This window comes from Chaetodon auriga, chromosome 20 (assembly GCF_051107435.1).
Source record: "Chaetodon auriga isolate fChaAug3 chromosome 20, fChaAug3.hap1, whole genome shotgun sequence".
Classification (NCBI taxonomy): Eukaryota; Metazoa; Chordata; class Actinopteri; order Chaetodontiformes; family Chaetodontidae; genus Chaetodon; species Chaetodon auriga.
In genome coordinates, this window is record NC_135093.1 from 4,763,333 (window position 1) to 4,785,368 (window position 22,036).

Here is a 22,036-nt window from a genome sequence, read left to right on the forward strand (position 1 = left end):
TACTGAATCGTCAGGCCTTATCTTTGATTGTATGAGCTGTGAACTGGTCAACAGAAAAGGTTTACAGTCACTTATAGAGGAGAATTCTTGTTAAAACTGTGGCGTGGCCGTGCAGACGCTCCCCATTCCCATCCCTTATATGTCAATGTTTGTAAAAGACTGACAATCAGTGGGCTGAGTGGACATGGGAGTGTTAAGTTTAGTGTGTTTGTGAAGCTGGGGCTGAAGCCAAACTCTCATGGGGAGAGAGCCGCATAACAAACATTCAGACCGAGATACTGAATTATGTTACAACTGGGATGGCGTCTAACATTTCACCTCCGTCGTTAAAGTGGTACGACTTATCTTCACGTTAGCGCGGCAGACTGCGAGAGTGCATACCAGAACCGTAGATAGGACCCCGGCCAGAGGGGAATGGATCCGCAGAGCAGACGTGATTGAATTACAGTAACTCCATCCACATGCCGACACGGGGAAGAGTGTTAAAACAGATGCTGCTGTCATAAGTGATGGTTTTTTTTCAAAATATTCAGATAAGATCTGTAAAATGAAGAGGCATCAGTGAAATGCTGTGGCAAAAAGAGCTCACCAAAGATGGCCCTTAATGCTCCTTTAACACAATTATCTTCCGCTCTTGTTCATTTTAAACAAAGTGACAGACTTCCTCTCTTTCACTTGATTGCATTATGCACAGTTTCACTTGTCTTGGCTCAAACCACAAATAACTGTGATAATAAAGGGCTCATACTCACACTTGGCAGATGTTTCTCAGCTAGGCTTTGGGACAGCGGATCCGGTCAGAGGGAAGGCCTATCAGCAGGCTGTGGCAGCTGTCGGTCAAAGGCAGGTCAGTCCTGGTGTCCTGTCATCAGCGTGTGAAGTGCCGCTGTCTGTCCGTAAGCTGACTTACAGTAGTTTAATAGCCCCCATCCCGCTGAATATTCGGACTGCCCCTCGCTCAACTCACATTGATCTCCTCTGGCCCCGGTCAGCCCAATTGTTGACATATCTGGCTCGGCAGATATAAACAATCTCACACATACGTGCACATACATGAGAGAGATTACGCAGTAATTGCAACTGTAGTCAAAACAAATACTTAAAGGGCCAGTGTGGAGCATTTAGTGCCATCTAGAGGTGAGGCTGCAGATTGCAACAAGCTCTCTTATCGTTTTATAGCCAGTGTCTGGTTTGTCCATTCCAAGTTACTGTAGGATCACTGTGGTTTAACATTGCCTCTGTAGATAAAGAGGGCTCTTTCTATGCTAACGAAAACAAAAAGTTTTATTTTCAGGTGATTATACACTAATTAAAATTCCTAATTCCTGCCAATTGATCGCCCTAAATCCTGCACGCTGTACCTTTAATATTAAGCGTGCAAATTGCATATGAGTGGTTGCAAGTAAAAAGCTGCACAGACGGTCTGAGACGAGATGGAGACGAGGCTATTAGCAACACAAAGGAGGAAGGGCAAGCAAATGGGGGAGACAGATAGGCTGAAAGAGAGATGAGAGATGTTTGTTTGTGTGTCGATAAGTTTTAAGCCACTCAAAACCCTTGTCTTGTCATCACAGTTTAATCAGACTAGATAGAGAGTGACGACATCAAAGGGGTGAACCAGCGCTGGCCCTTAAAACACTCTAAGTACACACAGATTGTCAGTGGTGTGAGCACAAACAGCCTCGTCTGTGGGTCGGATCCAAATGAAAGCTCAGATTAACAAGATGATAATGAAATGCAGCCAGTGGAAGAGTGAATGGTTTCACTCGAAAACTGTGCCAAAGATGCTCCAGTATGTTGCTGCTATATTATCAGAGCACATATAAAATCTAGGCCAATGAATTCGTTAATTCTGCTTCTGACCCTAAAATCTCACTGCAACTGTTCATGATTGAGCAGAACTCTTGGTTTTAACACCTCGAAGAATCTAAAAGGCCTGCGTCAGATGACATCTCTAAAATCACATGAGCATAATTCAGGCATTACGCTGCGTCCTTCAATTCGCAAACTGTGTGAAGAAAAACTACATTTTTGACCGGCTTCTCTTTAATTCGACGGTGTGACCTGAGCCTGTTCTCTCTCTTCTCTCGAGCACTGTGCTCGTTCCCTTTGTTCCAGATCAAGACGTTTCACAACAATCTAATAAATGCTGCTTGAAGTCAGACTACAGCGCATAATTCTTCGTCATCCTCATGCCACTGTGATTCAGCAGGAAAGAGTGCAGCGCCGTATCTTGACCTCTGTGCCGCTCTATTATCCGCCCACTCATCTGTCTATGGAGATGAACAGGACTCATAAATCAATTTTATGGATTCTTCTGGAATTCCACTCAATCACACAAACGACCCACAAGACCTCTGTTTTCTATATGGTGTACTGTATGTATCATCCACGCGGTTGACCATTGAACTCTGGTTAGCAGTTGGGCTTGTCTGGCTTATCACGACTCCCCATGTTGGAGCCACAGTTATGTGCAGAATGCTGAGGGAATTTAAAGTTGATTGACAAAAAGATATAAAGATTTCTCACGTGAGCATGGATCAGCCAACAGTCAGCCTCAAGCGCAGAGCCACCATGCGTGGGGTCGGCAGTTGGTATGGAAAACCACATCGGATGTTATAGTCTTATCAGTCTGTCTCCAGCTTCCTCTCTACCTCCAGTTACTCAACGGGTTCGCGCTCAGTTTCTCGCTTTATCTTCGCTTACAGTAATTGACAAACTTCACAGCCCAACGACGCAGCGGTCGCACAGCCGCTTGAGAAAACTCAAGAGTTTTGGCCCGGATCCCAAAGCTGCAGGAAGAGCTGGTTCCCATGAATGTTCAGTTTAAACTCTGGCAGATGACTAGAGATGAAGAGTGAAGTGTTCCATATCGCCGAGCTACAGAGATTTAAATTAGGTATTCCAGTAAAAGCATGGCAGCATTTTTAGTTAATATGGATATTTTTCCAGCAGTAATTTGTTTCTTACACACAGCATCTTACATGTTATTCACAGTGATGTTCCCTCTGTTGCCAGTGTAAGTCTTTCCATGTGTTTTCTAATGCCCTTCATTTGATGTATATTTTTCATGTTTTTGGACAGATCAGGGCATCCGTGCAGTATGAGACGGTCTGCTTTGAGGAGGATGCAATTTAATGATACTTGGTTACTATCGTTACCATGTTAAAAGGCTCTAAATTGAATTGGTACAAAGGATGGATAAATCTGTGCAGAGCGTTTCTCAAAAAGGGAAGTACGGCGAGCGAAAATATCCTTTTTTAAAGCTGATTTAGAGGTAATACTAAATCAGATAACTACATGTGATGTGATAGGGTTTATTTTTAGTGACTAGTGATTCATCTCGTTCTCATGAAAGTGATGAATTAGGAATGCCTGAGAGGAATTTCTTAAAATTCAGCACAAACATCAACTTGGACTCAAGGACGAACCAACTGCAATAATTTGGTGGTCAAAGGTCAAAGGTCAAGGTCTCATTGGGTAAAATGAAGTGATGACTTTTTATATCCAAAAGGTCAAAGGTCATCTTCACTGTGCCACCATAATGTTCAGCAAAAGCTCTTTTCTGGCCTTTACTCAACTCCATAACTCTTTAACAGAAGAGCAGATTGTGGGTCAGATACTGAACTGGTGACGCTAATCTTGGGTGTTCACCTTGAAGCTGTGCCGATCGCTTAGATCTTCTGTGCTGCCGGGTTCAAAATGTGCGTGAAGTATCCACGTTTTACAGAAGCGTTGTAGTCACCACAAGCTGATTGGTTCTGCTGATATTGATCTTCAGGGGATTGTTGTTGCACTGTGTGATGAAGCTCTCTGTCAGTCCTCTGTCCTCCTCTGGAAAAACAGCCTCTAAGTGACGATAGCATGTTTCTCACTGGAGATTATTCACTGGAATCACACGTCAATAAAATGATAACTTGTATTTCAAAAAATACACTTTAATGCCTTTAAGTAAATCGTAATAATGTCTTCACCACATATATGACTGACTGACTGCAACTGGACCGTTTAATGGAGGAATGCGCCCGTGAGGCGGTCATTCCAGTTTTGATTCTGTGTCAGGGCTGTGTCTGTTTTGGAGATCTACCCCCTCGTTGCCACAAATCCTAATAAATCAACAATAATGTAATCAAGTAACCCGTAAGAAGCACTAAAAGTAAAGGTCAAGTGGCCGTAATGGAGTAATCAGCGGTAAAATGTTGTTAAACTGGCATTCTCAAGCAAGAGTAAAACAAATATTTGTGAAGTTCACCACTTTTCTTTTTCCATGATGCACGCTCGGTCCAAGCCTGTAATTCCAGCGCAGAGTCTAAAACCCTCAGTGACTGACACCAGCCTCACACGATCGCCAATCAGCTCTTTAGTATGGTATGATGGTATGTAAAAAAACACAAAATAACATGGGGCACAGGGCATCTATAACAAGAGGGGGTGTTAAAAATAAACTGCCAATATGTTTGGACTGCTGAGAGAATTCCAGAGTACATTCCCCACATGCGGGGGTGGTAGAGGAGGTCACATAGGAGGGCCTATTTGTGTCCCGTCCAGAAACAGAACCATAACCTCAAACGGAGCATGAGAGGCAGAGAAACAGGGGCTCACTCCACTTAGCTGACCTGAGTCCTCATGGGTGCCTCCATTACAGATTTCTGAGCCACGAACGAGGGAGAAGCAAAGCGAAGGGGAAAGACGGTCGAAGGCCCTCGACTCTTTGCTATCTGTCAGTGTGTTTAATTACCAGGCGATGAGAGCGGGGAGTCTTTTGATGTTAGCTCGACAACAGGAGGCCTTTCTTTGCAATGCTGAGGCTCAGGAATGTGAGGGCCCACACATACACACACATTAAACACACACTACATGCAGGAAACCATGGCGCGGAGACCTCCTGCAGCTGACTTGCTCCTGAGGGTTTTAGTCAAACACAATGCTGTTTGCACAGCAGACAGAGCTCTGCGGCTCACTGTGACTGTGACCTACAGTATGGTTGTAAAACATTACACCCAAATCAAAGTGCAAGTTACACACACATGCACAGAGTGGTTTATCTCTATGGACACTCCCTCCCTCCTGTTAGGAATCTGTATTGTAAAACTACTCTATTTACAGCGGAGATGTTGACATGCTGTTACTTTAATGCTGCAGCCACTGAAAGGATTGAGGTGGAACCAGATTTTGCAATAGATCTGAGGCGAAGCTTAGATTCCAGGATGCCTCTTAAATCTCTGATTAATGTGCCTGTCCAGATAACGTCCATCTCCAAAGTCCATTCACATTGTCTGCTCACACTCTCTCAAATTGAGACATTTGAGTCTCAATTGAGTCCTTTGATGGAAAGATGGTCATCAATTTTAAGGATTGGAGTCGCGGTTACTACTGTACAGACAGCATTAGACTCAAACGGCAGTGGTGATTGCAGCAAAGTTTACATTCCTCCATAAAGCCAAAGGTTATACCGGCAGTGCCGGGTTGGACTAAGGAGTGCGACAGTGTTCATGTGTTTTCAGCGTTGGTTCAGGCTCTGAATGGCGTCAACTGAGCCAACAAACTGAAATGAAACTGATGGTCTCTACGTCTTTTAATGTGTGGGATCAAGGTGGGGTTAACCCTTTAGACGCCGTCTCGGTTCAGAAGCATGAAGGAATCAAGGAACAGAGGATGACAGGACCTAAGTCCTAAGATGGGTGTGGGGTTTATACATAACTTATAACTGTTTGCCCAGCTCCTCCTGTGGGTGAGGCACAGAAGTCCTTCACAATCCATATTTTCTAATTAAAGGTGATTGCCTGGTCGGTGGAGTCAAACCTTCTCTTACATGTCACCGCTGCCCTAAGGCGGCATTCAGGTCAGTTAGAGCTGACAGGTCTGAGTGAACCTTCAGCGACGTATTTGTCTTCATTTCGAGACTGTGTTGCGCAAGCTAATCCAGGCTATTTGTTTGGTGATTACAGTCACATGAGCTACAGGGATTGCTGCTTGTGCTCAGCTGAGCAGTGGCCTGTCACTGATGTATCCCAGTTTAAACGGACAGTCACACTGCACCATATCACAGCTGTGCTTTAAAGCAAGGTTTACATTATAAATCAAGGGTTTCATTTCTGTGAATTCTGCTGCAGAACATTTGAAGTGATTGTTTATCAGAGTTAAAGCAATGCTCCCCTTTGACTGTTGAGGTACATTTTCTTGTCCGACGTGAAGCATTTGACAGTAGGTGTGAGGTTATGCAGCAATTAGTTTTGATGATTGACAAGGCTTTTAAAATACAACTTTTCTTACTGGTGGCAAAATTAAAGCATTAGGAAACACTGAGTCAACATTGGAGAGTGCTCGCAACAGACATACTGGACCTTCATCATCACATGGTTAACGTTGTGAAACAGCTGCAGTTTGCTGCGTTTGGTTTAGACAACGAAACTACTTGGTTAGGTTTCGGAAAAGGTCACGGCTTAAAATAAGTATGTGACTGGTATGTACATGACGTAACTTAAGTACATTTTGTTAAAAGTTAGTCAGTGTTGCTATCATCGGTATCTGGGGTGAAAGTCCTGGCCCGCCCATCCATCCATCCATCCTTCCATCCGCCCTACCTTCCTTCACATGGGGCATTTCTTGCTCTTTACACTACATCACCTGACTTCCTCCCTTGCTCCCATCATGGCTACTCCAGCTACTAGAGGTCAACATGTAACAAAAAATAGGCGGAAATATTGTGCAAATCACCACAGCAGCTGATCCTGCAACAGCATCACAACTCTATTTATTTTCATTTTGTGCATTACTAGTACAATACTCAAAATTAAGATAATCCATCGTTTAAGATAAGATTTTGACATCAGTGGCTGTAAAGTTAAGTCATTTTGCTTACATTTAAATCACCCACACCACCCTCTAAATCACTCCAAAACCGTCAAAACAGTCATAGTTGATGCTGTTGGCTTGATTTAGGTGTAGCCCACCAGGCGGGGCATGCTGGGAAAGCTCTTGCGCATGCTCATGCACTTTTCCTGCTCCAGGAAGAGGGAGTTGGCCTTGACGGACAGGTCATGCTCCAGGGTCACTTTGGTCTTGACCAGAGTCTGCAGGGTGTTCTCAGCCTCCATCAGCCTCTCCTGAAGCTTGTGGATGGTGTCCTCGATCTCCCTCACCTCACTCACAAGTCTTAACAGGAAAAAGTGAAGAGAAGCAGCTTACAGTGTAATATTGTTATAGTTTAAACCATATTGTGGACAGAAATACGCAAATGGCAACACAAATACTGTGCCCACAGTTTAACCACACTCAAAACAAATGAACAAATATACACATTTTTAATCTATGTTTTAAACTTGTTTAAATAATACTTCCCATTACTGATATATATACTGATACTGTTGTAGAGTTTTTTCTTATTAGACACTTATGAATGTGTAAATTGGCCGCTGGTGAAGCAGAGCTCAGTACCTGTGGTGTGGGTTGTCCCTGCAGAGCTCGATGTTGGGCCTGCGAGTCCTCTCTTCCAGCCTGGTTTGGGCCACTTTCAGCGGGCACTCTTTGTCTCTGAGGGCTTTCTTCAGGGACTCAATCAGCATCTCTGTCTGGAAGATCTCCTGCAGAGTCTGAATGAGGACATAAGACGGATTGACGAATTGATTGTTAAATCACGGTAGTGACATCTGAGCATTTCATCCGTGAAAGAAATAGGTCAGAAAAGTAGAGGGCGGCAATAAGGACAGAAGAGGACGAAGTGACAATGGAGGATCAAGTAAAACTGTACATTGCAAGCTCTGAATCAGCTGAACACAGTGGCCTGCTCTGTCCAAACCCATTTAATGTAATTCAATTCCACTGAATCACTAACTTACAACTGACAGCGACTGAGCTTTATTAAAGACTGTGTGCCTCACATCACAGCTGCTGTCAGAGTCCAACAGCCAATGTGGATTCAGAGTGTAACCCCCAGCAATTAACCTGAGAACAATGGGATCCAGTGTAGGACACGAACAAAACCTCTATTTCCATTCCTCTCCTTTGACTGGAGTGCCTCACAGTAAACATGCACAATATGCAGTCTAATATCCCTCCAGGCCATGTAGAAGACAATAAAGATTTATCTTATCTTATATTCTGCATTCTTGGCATATTTTTAGCAAATAGTGCGGAATATATTACATTTACTGTTTGCATTTCGTGCAGAAATGAGAAAGAATGTCGCAAACACATGATCTCTTCCTAATAGGCAAATTTAATTACCGATTGATAGAAGAAAGCAAATACATTTTGCCTTTTTCCTTCACATGGAATCATGTGATTTCCTCTTTTGATCCATGTTTTTACAACCCAGGCGGTTTTACTTTTCATTTTTAAATAATAATAAATGAATAAAGACATTAAAGAACTACAGCCAAAAATTGTGATTCATTACATGGTCGAGATAGAATTATAAATCTTAAACGTTCTGTCTTCAATGAAATGAGACCCTGTATTGAAGGTCATGACCTTAGCCAGATGTGTCTGCAAGGTGTTCTTGGCATCAGAAGTTTCTGATATGCGGTTTGTGAAGGCTACGTTGACGCTGTTGAACTGGGTCCACATTTCGTTGGAGGTGGTGTTCAGCAGGATTTCGATCTCGTCCCTGAGCTTGTGGGAGGCTGAGCGTTGGCTCTGGGAGAGCAGGATGTTGTCATCTGTGAACTTGGACCACGAGTCTGGAAGAGAGAGTCTGAGAGACACAAGAGAACAACATTGATCATGCTTATGGAGAAGACTGTGCGTTCTTGCCATGATAGCGGCACGGCTGTAGAAAAGGTTTGTCAGTCTGGGGGTTGGTTCACCATTTTGGTCCGGACTGAAATATCCCAGCTATTATTATACTAATGACCTCTCTGACGTTTCCTTTAATGTCATCCTGAAGTTCACATTTGTGGCTTCGAGTGAAATGTCTCAACAGCAACTGAATAAACTGCCTTGAAAATTGGTGCAGACACACACATCCCTCACAAGATGATCTGTAACAACTTTGGTGTTCTGTCGTTTTTTAAATAACATCATCATTAAGTCAGAAATTGAATTTGTCCTTTGGTTTATAGCCTGGTACTTGCAGGAATGATGACACTCCCATCAGCCTCAGCTGTTCTTTGTTTGTCTTGTTTGGGGCTAATTAGCAAATGTTAGCATGCTAACTCACAAACTGTCATGGTAAGCATTACAGCTGCTTAAAGGACCAGTGTGTACAAATCAGGGGATCCTTTGGCAGAGATGAAATATAATATTCTTAAGTATTTTTTCATTAGTTTGTATGCACTCAAGTTGTGTAAAGTCGAGTCATGTTATGCAGTGGAAACATGGCAGAAGTGTAGTTTCACAGAGCCGTTAGCATGGCTGTAGACTTGTTATAGTATGTTTAAACCTAGTCTGACAACAAAATAGAAAGCCAATTTGACTTTGAAAGAGTGTAAAAGACGTTTTTGTGATAGACAACTGATAGACTGATAGACAACTTAAATAAAGATCCCAGTCCAGTATGCTAGGCTGGTTTAAACAAACGTGAGAAATTGTTAGCGGCTGGTTTGAAGTGATGATACAGAACAGTTAATATTTGATGACGTGAAACTCACGAGGGGTCCAGTCTGTCAATCCCTCTGTAGTAGCTGATACCATCTGATGTGTTCCTCAGGTGGTGACACCTGTCATCTATCCTCTGAGCCTTCACTTTGTCAGTCATGTCTCTTTCCAGTTCGTGCTGGGCAGCTCGGTTTGACCTGAGGATCCGGCAAAGTATGAAACAAAACAGTGTATAAGCGACATGTCAACCTTCACAGTGTTGGAAATAACCATAACTAATATTTTATTTATTGATCTTCCAGACTCACGCCAGCTGAGCGGTGGCTCTGTCCAGATGCTGCCTCATCCTTTCCTGACATGACTTGATGACTTCCACTTCCTTGTTGCGGTGCAGGTAAATAAAATATATACATATATATAAACATGCTTATTTCTTTTCCTAGGTCACACTTAGGTACATACAGCCACACTGCCGCTTCATCGTTACCTTTATGAGGTCTTTCTCGACACCGTCATGCACCAGATCGATGGACATCCGCTTCTCTCTGTGGTACAAACACTCTTGAGACACCTATTGACAAAGTGATCACGACTAAAACAAGTTTAGATGGTTGCATAAAGGGAATGATTAGAAATGACTGAATGCCCAGCATTTTCTTTGTTGTGACAGCTGAGGAACAGTCTGATCTATAAGTGTGGATGTACAGTATTAATCCCTGCGTGAAAACACACTGATCAGCCACAACATTAAAACCTGTCGTCTCTTTCATATGGATGTTACTTCGACACCCACCTAAGTGTTATTGCAGACCAAACACACCCCCCCTCATAGCGACAGCCTCCCTTAGCAGGACAATGTCTCCCGCCATGCTGCAAAAACTGCTCAGTAACTGCTCAAGAAACACAAAGAGCTCTAAGCATTGACCCGGCACCCAACCTCCCCAATCCGATCAAGCATCTGTGGGATACGCCAGAACAAGTCTGATCCACAGAGGACCCACCCCACAACCCACAGGACACAAAGGATCCGCTGCCAACGTCCTGGTACCAGACATCTCTGGATGCCCTTAAAGGTGGCAGCGCTGCACGATGTAAGGTAGGTGGTTTTAATGTTGAGGCTGATTGGTGTATAGTTCAATGCATTAGCTGCATTCTCCAGTTTCAATTACCTGAAGAAGTCTCTAAGAAAACCATGTTGCCACATGATCTTAGCCCAACAAGCGATCCGTGTCATCGGATCTCCAGCTCGATCAAGGTGACTCACTCTGGGTGACACAAACGACCAGAGCACTGAGGTGGCCTAATTAATCGACAGATACTGTTGCTACAACCAAACCGGGAACCCTAGTCAAAAGTGTTTCACCGCAGATACAGTGACGCACGCAGAGACATGATATGCATGAAGGACAACGTGAGTGCGCTGAGGCCTGAGCTGGATGTTACGATTTCAAGGCAAATGCAGTTTGTCCTTGAAGAAATAAACATTCCCTGCAAAATGTTCCAATAACACAAAATTCAAAATTCAGATATTCGCCTACCAGAGGGGGAAAATTCAAGGTAACACACACACTCATTTAAGCATATTCAATCCACCCTCACCTGAAGGGGCCCCTCAGTCTCTGCCAAGGCTCTCTCCAGCCTCCTCTTGACCTCGGTGAGGGCGGCTATCTCCGTCACCATGTTGTCAATCTCATGGTTCAGCTCAGACCTCCAGAAGATAATGTCATTGACCCGCTCGCCAATGTTCTTGCTGGTATTTTCCTGGGTTCGTCTGGTCAGCTGCTCTTTATCCTGCATCAGCCTTATGGTGTCTCTTCTCAGTCTCTCTGCGCTTTTGCGGGCCGACTCCGACTCCATGTAGTTGTTTTGGTTGGACTTGTACCAGTCGTCGGGAGTGTAGCGGGTGGTCAGCGCAGTCCTGTTGGAGGGGTAGAACATGGTCTTGGCTCGAACCAGATCTAAATTCTCTCTCTGTAAGGAGGAGGTTGGGACGGCGCTGCTGCCCTTGTAATAGCTGTTGGTCCTCCACAGGTTGGCACTGGGATTCATGGTCAAGGCAGGCTGGGTGTTGCGATAGCTGGATGCCATGGTGGAGATGGCAGGGAGGAAGTGGCTGGTTTTTGGCCGAGCGTACGTGGCTGTCAGAGTGGATCCAATCAGCTCCATGTTTGCCTCCCTTCAGGCTGCCCCTGGTTTTCTGAGTCCAGTGCATGAAATAGATTTTTAAATGTCAGCTTCAGTCTTACAGCTTATTGATTTTCTTCAAGTAAGTGCAGATATATTAGAAGCCAAGACATTTAGATAAATGGATCTGGCATTAAATATAGTGCAAAAACAGCATAGTCATTGGTTCATTGAGTATACTTGAAGAAATTACAAACATGTATGTGGCTCATTAGAATCAATACTTAAAAGAAACAAAAACAAAATGCCCAAAAAAAAAAGCATCAAAGCAGAAAAAAGAAATGTCTTACCGAGCTGCCCGGGTCTCGATGCAGACAGGCTACTTCTCAGCTGCGCTTACCTGGAAATGAGCTCAAGAACGCACTAAAGGTAAACTGACATGCATAATAGATAGACAAGTTTGCAAGTCATTCATTCAGCCAGCCAATAGCGCTGCACAGTGCTGGGCTGCAGGAGCTGCCCGTCCAAGATTTCTGTTGACACAGAAGCAGTTGCCACAGGTTACTGAAACACGCCGCCTGGGATTTTCAGATTAATGTTGAGCAGGTGCTTTTACTTTGTTTAAGTAACTGGAAGAAAATGTCACTACAGTGCAGATAAGGATTTTATGTTTGTAATGTTTCTTTTCTGATTCGTTTTGCTTTTATTTTTAGTGTTGTTGGAGATATGTTTAATGGCTCCCTGCAAAATCGTCCTACTTTTCCTGCACTCTTCTTTTTCATGTCTATTTAAGGACATATTACAAATTCTTGTACAATAATCCCCCATAGATGCTGTAAATTTGTTTATATGAACACGGATGCTGCTCTGCAAACTGTTATTGTCCTCTGCTTAACTTAGCAGAGGACATTACAGCATTACAAACTAGCATTTCTGTAGTCAAGCTCACATTTTAGACATCAAATCATCGAATTTCTTGTCAGAAGTTGAGCAATCTGAGCATTGGAAGCAGAGGAGTTGAGTTGGTGTCCAGGCAGCATCAGATAGCTCACCCTCACTCTGAGAAGCTGGCTGTCTGTATGGATTACAGTCGCCTGTTTAATGATTCATGCCACAGGAAGAGTCCACACAAACCCCTGTAGCTCAGAATAATAATCTGTGTTGTGTTACCTACCACTGGAAATGAGGATCATTTACACTAATCTGTTATGAAGAGGCAGGGCTGGACAGATGATAGCCTGGTTTCCACTGCAGAGACAAGCACAGCTGTGGCCAGGAGTCACTCAGCTGCTCTGTGAAATATACACATTTTATTGCATTTAACCTAAATGTTTAAACTAGTTGGTGCTTGCATTCATTATATAGTGTTGCCATCATGCCTTGCCAATATTTTGGAGCCTCACTTTGTAGTTTTTTTTTTCATTATGACATGTGAGCAGAGCTTTACAATCAGCTAATCACTCCCATTAAAGTGTGGTGAGACCTGCTCTGTATGCTCCCTACATTACAACTGAAGAACCAGTTAGCTTTGCATGATGTAGATCATTTCTTAAGCATAAGAAGTCGTGTTAAACGCGGACCCAGGCGCAGTTTGCATTTTTAGACCACATATGGGGTATTTGAGATGTGTTGACAGATAGTCGAAATGTTTGCATCATGGATGGAAAATCACTATTTTTAAAGCATTTAGAATTCATAACGTAGGCCTGCTGTGCTTCGAAACAACATTCAATGTCTTCATGACACAAATTCCTAACTGATGCTCGTTTCTATTCTAAAAATTAAATCATAGTATGTGGAAATAAAACTAAAACGCAACAGAAAACTTGAGAAAAATCAGAAATTCAATCATTTTTGTGCAAGTTCTATTTCCCAGCATGAGTTTTCTAATACCAACACATCCGCAGTAAGCAACGTGTCGATTGACATGATCTGCCTCCAGCTCTAAACATACATTATCTCCTCTATCCACTTCTATCTGCCACCCATGTAATCTTAGGCTCACTCATGATGGCTATGTGACTACCTTGCAGGTTTCTGTCGCTTGCCCTGAAGCCTCCTCTGTGTCCACTATTTAAAAGGGCAGGGCTTGGTGGCGACTTCAGAGGAGCCGCTCTGCGCGCTATTTTGCGGCTCGTGGTCAGGCTACTATTGTCATAAACATGGAGGTTTGGATTTAGAATGGAATGACATGTCATTGCTCCACCCCCGCGGCCTCAGCATCACTTAACATGGCTAGGTTGAAGAAGGCCACCCCGCATGCCTCGGCCGCCCTGATCTCAGCCGCTATAAATACGCCCCCCGAAAAGCATGAAAGCCAGCCTTCGTATGAAATTCATCTCCTGGATAGAGCTGGGGAAGTGCCTCCTAGTAAATCTCAACCGGCTTCAGAACGTGAGGGAAATGTTAGAGGAGCCTATATATACACCCTCGCCTTGTGGCCCATGAGAGTATGTTGTGAATTACTGCATAGTGGAAATGTCTGAGGGAGCAAGCATGCTGTCCACTCCACTTAGAGCACAGTGACACTGAGCTGAAGGCTGCAATGCTCACAGGAATGAAAACGCAATAAAGAAGAACTTTTTAATTAAATGTTGGCCTGAAATACGCAGTATCTAAGAAACTATTCCCTCTCCATATGTGGTATTCTGTCCTCTTAGCAGTTAAGATGTATAGTTTGGGGATGAAAAGTGGCCCAAGCAGGGAAAGAGAAGGAGCATAATTTCTATAATTCATGTCATGTGGTTTGGCGGAGGTGTCTGGCCCTTGGATTTTTCTCATTTTGGCTTGGATGCGATGCGATGAACGCACACATTTGGACAGAGGAGACAAAATAGGCGACCTCCTGTGAATGCTCTCAGGTGACAGCACACAGGGGCTTCTTTATCTTCAAGTCCACATAAATAGAGGAATTCACATCTGACGTGCTTAAAGTACGTCAGGTTTCCAAAACCACAGATCAGATGGCAGCACCCACTCTGGATATGGAGATTTCCAATAACTGCACACATAAAGTAAGCAAGTAGTTCAACACGTCAACAGTTGTGTCATCTCACGCGCTTCCTCAGGCCGTGACACAGCCTTCGCTTTTCACCATTGACCTTCAGCTTATCAGGTAAGAATAGACAAGGGGAGGAGGTCAGAAGTGTTTTCTAAACGTTCACACCCTGTGAAAACAAGTCTTTTTCTGTTCTCCCCCCCGCCCGTGGTGTTTTCACTTCTTCAACCCACCCACCCACGCATCCACCACCCAGCCCAGCTTGATCCAGTGCTCCGACCCCGCCACAGCTTCCTCTTTTTAAAGGCTTCCTATCAGCAGTCCCACCGAGCTTTGTTTGCTCTGCTAACTGCACAGTTCAGTGGGTAAACCACACCTGCAGCTTTCTTTGCCTCTCTGTCCGAGTAGGCCCGCCATTGTAATGGCATCGGTTTCCTCTCATGAATTGTGGATGGAGCAGTCTGCGAGGAGGGTGACCACACCTGGAGAGAAACACAGGGGAGGAAATCAACCATTAAATCTGATGACAGTATTAAAGATCCCCCACGGAGGTAATGGCACATCCAGATGGGAAAATCACAGGAGCCTGCTGGGCTCATCCCAGGTCATTTGACACAGCCTCAGAGCCGTGATGCACCTTATTATGCGCCTGTTCTTTAGCTTTTTGGAGTTTGTCCTCCAGTTTCACTTCTTTTTTCCAGTGGGTCCAAGTCTGCGTGGTGTCGACTGAACTTGATCACATGAGCTGATAAAATCTGACTTTTTCTAAGCAATTACTTGCAGGGGTGGGGCAAAAATGCAGCTGTAGAAACAAAAGTGGGACCTCTCTGCGGGCACACACTGTCGCTTAATTGTCTACACAAACAAATGCTTTGTCTTTGAGCCAGTTAAGTTCAATTTGCTGTGGCAGTGTTAATGATCAGTGCTGCTTAAATGAAAAAGCGGAGATCGGCGTGGGTTGCTTGCCAGTAGATTTGGTGATTCTGTGAGTGTGTGATGGTCATTTTTGGGTAGTGTTCAGCCATAATGCATTTTTTTACTTCATTTTTCATCAATCTTCTATATTTTTGGTATTGTAGACAAATCCCATGAAAAGTACCAAATTCAACAATGAATAAGTCTGAATGATCTCAACGCTGTTAGTCCATTGGTCCTGACTGAAAGCAGCATTCTTTAAAAATGACTCTGTAGTTTTGGCAAAAGCTACTTAAGCAAGACTACATGCTGAATTTTTCTGGTTTCCTAGCAAGTATTTAGCAGTACGACAATGTGTGTGGCATCGCCTCAAAAGAAAACACAGTCCCCATGTTCACGTTAATGAAGGAACCTGTCACCCAGTGCCATGGTGTGGCTCACTGATGCTTTTTAATAGTCTGGAGAACAATAGAGCTCTGTGGCTGAGGAGAATAAGGCTTGTTATTCTCTCTATATATCGGTGCACAGTTGTTAGTAATGTCTATCAAGAATATTCATGTTGCATAGCAATAAGAAGCCATTAACATGCTTGCATGCCTTGTGCATGTTTGTGTGGGGTTGCATGGTAACTACTGTGTTTGCAGTTTGATACGGGCGAGTTTAGTGGCGAGGCAGAGAGTATGGGCTCTATTATATTACCTTCACAAAGGAGGCAAATGGATACTGTATTAGATAGAAGTGGAGACAGGAAGAGACAGGCAGCAGATGATGCTTGTGCATTGCTTTTTCATGTTATCTGCTCTTATGTGATTATCTGCGAACCTGCACTGGAGCTGACGTTTCCATGCACACAGACGCACTGATGTAGCTTTCCTTAATGTGTTCTCCACTTCACAGTACTCGCAATCAGCGTCCCCTCAGCCCTTGTTTGAAGTCTCTCATGCTACCATGAAGCATAACGGATGGTGGGCTGCTAGTGGTTGAGGGATGTTACAGAATGAAGTCCATTTCGTGCCACATGTAATAGATAATTATCCTTTTTCTTCCTATATCGCACTACTCTGTCATTTTATCCACTCAGCTTATCCGACATAGGAAACATCCCAAGCTGCTTTTGATTGTGACTCTTTGAAAGATTAAGATCTCTCCTCCCCTGTATTTGTTTCTGGGTCTTCGCTGTGAATGGCAGCTACATTACCTACAACAGGAATTAAAGCAGTGAAGCTAATGAACTGAAATGGAGCAGACAGAGGTTTGCGGGTGGCAGTCATGTGGTGGTGCAGGGGTGGGCAACGCGTGTCTGACAGAACAGGCGAGGGGTGGATGGACTCTGGCCACCCCCCACTCTATGATCAAGGCTCCCAGTTGCAAACTTCCAGAGTGGGACGAGGGGCCATGAATGCAGGGCTTTGTCCAGGCCGTGGTCATCACATTCCACTGGAGCCACTGTGTGGCGCGCAGCAGAGCGGAGGAGAGGCCAGGCCAGGCCAGGCCAGGACAGGAGAGGCCTGGAGAGAAAACACCCAGCAGAGTCTCTCCCTGTCACACTGCCATGCAACATGACCGTCATATATTCTGTGCTATTTATATGGAGGCAGTAATCGTTGTTTCGAGGTGATCGTGAATTGTAAGCGTGGTAAAGTCTTCTTAATGCCCTCTCTGTGCCAACCACTCTAAACCATTCATAAGGCCAGTGCTGGAGATCCCATGCTTTGAAACCCCTACTGTTTTTGTTTTCTGCAGGACAGTTCCCCTGCTGGTCAGTGCAGGTAGTGCGCTAACAACTTGCTTCAAGGGGAGCTTCTCCTCGCAGCTTTGAGGTTGTTTGTGTTTTAATCTCTGGCTGGGTCTCCGCCAGTGTTGGAAGGTACGAGTCATCAGGATCAGCAGAGTCCTTGCTGCTGACACAGAGAAACCCCCCCTGGCTGCAGCGTATCTGTCCTGGACCAAACTGCCCAATGACTGCTTTCCATTAGCAGCTCCACTGCTGTGCTGGTCCTCTTCATATTGGATTTGTCTGTTGATTTGTCTCCTAACAACCCTGGAAAATCCTCATGTTGATGCTCTGTTACAAGTTGTTTTACACCTGTATGAGATTTTTAAAGCAGCCCAAGTATCTATAAACTGAGTTAACAATGTGCTTCGAGGTTGCAGCTGCTTGTCATTCTAGCTATTTTTGTCCATGCATTTATAAAGGGGAGAGAAGTCTAATGTTTCCGTGCTGACTCAGGAGTTGAATTATTCACCCTGGGCGTGTGTATTGCTCTCACACACACACAGACCTCCACCCCAAATTAGGGAAAAGACAGCTTGTGCTTGTCATCTAGGCAAGACAGGAAGTGAACATGAATGATAGAAACCTCAGATGGTTGCACAATGACTCAGGATCATGCAAGTAATGGTCAGAGAAATATCTGGAGCCTTAATCATCAGGGGAAGGACCCTGCATTCCTCGAGGTGGTGCCACTTAGGAGTGAGGGTGTGAAATGAGGCATGTTCAACATGTGGCCAGCTGAGGTGCAAAATGCACTGAGCATCGGAGTCAAAAAGACAAATAAAGAAAGGAAGGAAACGAGGAAGTGAGTGTTTGAGCCTTAATGCTTCGCTTTGTTTTTTTCCTCTGCTGTTCCTCATGCACTGCCCCCACCATGCTCCTGCCCCATCATTCCCTTTAATCACTTGTTAAATGTTCCATTTGCTGCTCTCTCAGTACCCTTTTTATAGCCCGTCGTAGTCTATGTCCTCTCGTACAAAGAGGTGTCTGTCAGTGTTGATGGGAGACTGTGCACAGCTGGACCTTGGCAGCATGGGAACAAGGGTTGGAGCTGGGACTGGGGCTGCTGGGTCCAGATGGACTCGGTGACTGTGGCCATTTCTGCCACACGATTAACAGCCTTCCAAACACACTGTTGTGTCCAAGCAGAGAGGCTTGCCACTGTTAAAACTGGAGGCAGAACAGCCCTCCTGTTCTTCTTTGGCAGGAACGTCCTACTAAAGCTTTCGCTGATGTCTTTATTTGAAAGCCTGGAGTTTGGACGTGTGAAACAGCCTTTTTTTTATTAGTAGTACATGTTGTTTCAACAATGACTCTTCACTTCAAGTGTGGGAGCTGAAGCAGGTGCCACAAGAGAGCTTATGGTAAATTTTGGTTCGAGATTAGACACATTTTAGTCCTTTTTTTGGCTTTTGTTTCAGCTTTTGTTGACACTCGTCCACGTGTCATTTAAATATATACCCAAAAGCTTACTGAACTCCCACAGTCAACTCTAAATTCTGATTAAAAAAGATGCTCCAGGCTTAGTCTGACTTGAGCACATGTGCTGTATAGTGACACAGTAGGCGTACACATACATTCAGCATACAGTATACACAGCTGCGGTTACAGCATTCCCTAGTCGTGCATTCTCTTTGCGTACTGCCAAAGGTCAGAGTGCATCAAGTGAGATATCAGATGAATTTGAAGGCATGTTCTCGTGTCAGGCCTTCGGAGAGACACGCCCTGCCGCAGTGTGTAAGAAGCTTCTAATCAGCCTCAGAGAATGTATGGTTGACTTTCTCTATTTTGCCGTTTTTCTGTGCCGGCCTTCTTCACAGCATGTGTGAAAAAGAAAAGTGAAATTTACCCCCCAAGTGACCCTGTAACAAGTGTAAGAATGGCTGGTTTGTGGTTTCTCGGTTTGAGTGCATTATGCTGTGGTGCTGTTGTCTATTGTAGCAGCTTTTTTCCTGTGTAAATATACAGTGTGCACTTGACCACCAAACGCATTTTTGCATAAAATATCACTGACTTCTCTTTCATTTGCACACACTCCCTGTCTGAATTCTTCTCTAATCGCTCACTCCGGCCAAACAAAAGGCCATGGAAGATTCAGATTTACCACTACAAGGCGGAGAAAGGCATTTGAAACCATGGCTTTTTTGTTCAGAGGCATTTTCCAACCCCTGCGCCCTCCTTCTCCCTCTGAAATGCCAAAGGCATCTGGTTGACAGCTCCTCACAAGCTTTCAAATTGTTCTCCTTTTCCCAAATTTGGACTGAAGTAGAATGGGGCTATTGTCAACATGTTTAGCAGACTTGAGAGAAATTCATTTATCTTTCCTGTCAAGTTCACTGGCTCATAAATGGACGCAGGGGGAGCTCTCAGTTTTGTTCAACAAAATTTTGCTCCGCTCATTTTTCTGGGCCCCCAGGCTGTAGGATGTGTTTGTCAGAATGAAACTGTGGGTCATTGATATGACAATTCTCAATTAAGAACGCCAACATAACATAAATGGAGTAGGCATGTGACGATTATGGCCACATGGTTTCCAATTCGGGCACTACACAGAGAGAGAGTCACATTCCCAACCCAAACTGTCACACTGGCCCTCGCTCCAGCCCATTCTAACAGTGGTCATCGTGGTGTTTTAGTATGTGTGCATGCACCGTGCCGCCATGTCAGGTGTATGCGCCATGTGAGGGGCGCCATGAGATGTAAGTTAGCCCATGCGAGGCTCTGGTGGATCTGCAGCAGCTATAAGCCCTCATCTTGTGTGCAGGGAGGACAGGCCGCAGCAGCTGGGAATGCATCGCTGACCTCAATGGGTGGAGCCAAGGTCAGAAAAAGTGAGGTCAAAAGTAAGATCAGACCTGCAGCACTTTGTCCAGAGGCCGGTGTCGAGAGGTAAATCTGGCCTGAACCCAAAGCCAGACGTGAATACTGTTGGTTTTGGAGCACTACAGGACAATGAAGCCTGTTACTGACCATATAATTGATAATTCATATCAAACTAGTTGAGTAAAGATCTTAGTGGAATGATCTATTTAAAGCTTAAATTCTTTCTTATTTAAAGGTTTTCATTTGGAGGACCACCTGTAAGGGAATGCCTAGCGTCACTCCAGAGCTGAACTGTCAAGAATTTACCATATCCAAGCATATTTAGCACTAGTAAACACTTGTCGTTGTTATTTCAGCTTCTTCTGACTCTAATCCTCTGCGCGAGCGCTGCCAACTCTCCCGCTCTGGGTCTGCGTGTAACACAAGCCGCTGTGGTGAACTCTGGGTTGTTTAACACAGTTTCTTTCCATGCAGCGTTTGGTGCGACCACCCAAGGCCTCTGACCACACTGCACGTTTCTCCCAGCCAGAGTGGGAAGTGGAGGAAGACCTTCAATGCGTTACCGCCTCGTTTCTCGCTCTCCTCTCGTTTACCCTGCACGGGCATCACGTGCCCACATAGTTGATCCCCGCTGCTGAGGACAGCAGGGCACAGCTGCACTCGGGACTGGATTTCACCCTCCTCACGTTGGAAAACCTCTTCGCACTCAACCCTGGACAGCTGCAGATGACCAACCAAAGGCACGTCGGTGGCGATGTCCGCGTTAATTTGGTGGCTGTGTAGACTCAGTATGGTGAAGTGACGTGAGGGGACGGTCCTGAATGAGCAAGCAGTCACACCCCTGCCAGTTCCATGGATTCATCTGTCTGTTTAAATGGATGTATGACCTGGAAGAGAAACAAACATTTCCAGATGTGAGACAATCATACGTATTCAGCAACAAGCAAACGTCACACAGCTCCTCCATCGAGTGTGTCATTATCAATGCTTCATGCTCAGTTTTATTTTTATCAAACGGAAGTAAAACAACAGCTTGGACTGGATCAGGTTCATGATCACATGTAGTGTAACAAAGCATGGACAGATGTTGGTTGTCAGTAATGCATCAGAGCTTGACAATCACGCACATTTTGACCAAAGTGCTTTTACAGAAAGCTTTCAAAGTAATTAAAATGAAAAATAAGTGTTTAAATCAGGTATGCAAGAGCTCAAGCACCCAATACAACTCGAAACCAAAGTTTCATCCCCTCTGGGCTGTTGTATACAGCATCCAACCTGTGTGTGCTGCAAGTTTGTACCTGACAGAAAGCTCTTTATTGGCTGGTTAGTTAAACCAGTAACATGCTGTTTCTGTCTGTGGCAGACAGGTTGTCAGTATTATTCCCATACCACAGATACATAGGCACACACACTCAGCTGTGCTCACAATTACAGTGCCTCGCTCACGATAGACCGCTCGCAACCAGACAGGGTAGCTAAGTGGTCTGAGAGCTCGGCAGTCCTAGCGTGAACCGGATCTATGCACAAGAACACAATCGCAGGGGCCGAACAGGAAATAAATCATATTGTCTTCTCTTGTCCTTAGAAGGTCTGCAGACGGGGAACTGTTGCATAAGTGTTTGCCTGTATGAGGGAGGTGCTGCCGCCGCCGCTGCTGCTGCTGCTGCACTGTTTATTTGATGTCGTTTATTAGCCATGACTGGCTGCTATCCTGGCATCCTGTCCAGCATAGCAGCCCAGTGACCCCTGTCTACTAAGGCAAACAAAGGACCGCTCTGTGTCACATGCAGTTAAACTGTCTCACCGATCCAAACCCCCACTACGCTTCCATCTGCCAGTGCTGAGCAGAGAAAATGATGAGCCCA

General features: G+C 44.7%; 1 protein-coding gene across 1 annotated transcript; it reads right to left on the bottom strand.

The window, feature by feature from the left end:
• Positions 1-6,881: 6,881 nt before the first annotated feature.
• tekt3 (tektin 3) lies at positions 6,882-11,703 on the bottom strand. The gene is made up of 7 exons (XM_076759287.1): positions 11,137-11,703; positions 10,025-10,108; positions 9,846-9,916; positions 9,591-9,734; positions 8,473-8,695; positions 7,438-7,592; positions 6,882-7,155 (listed from the first exon to the last, which is right to left on the bottom strand). Exons 1-7 carry the CDS (start codon positions 11,701-11,703, stop codon positions 6,939-6,941), a joined length of 1,461 nt encoding a protein of 486 aa, XP_076615402.1. The 3' UTR covers positions 6,882-6,938.
• Between the last annotated feature and the right edge of the window lie 10,333 nt (positions 11,704-22,036).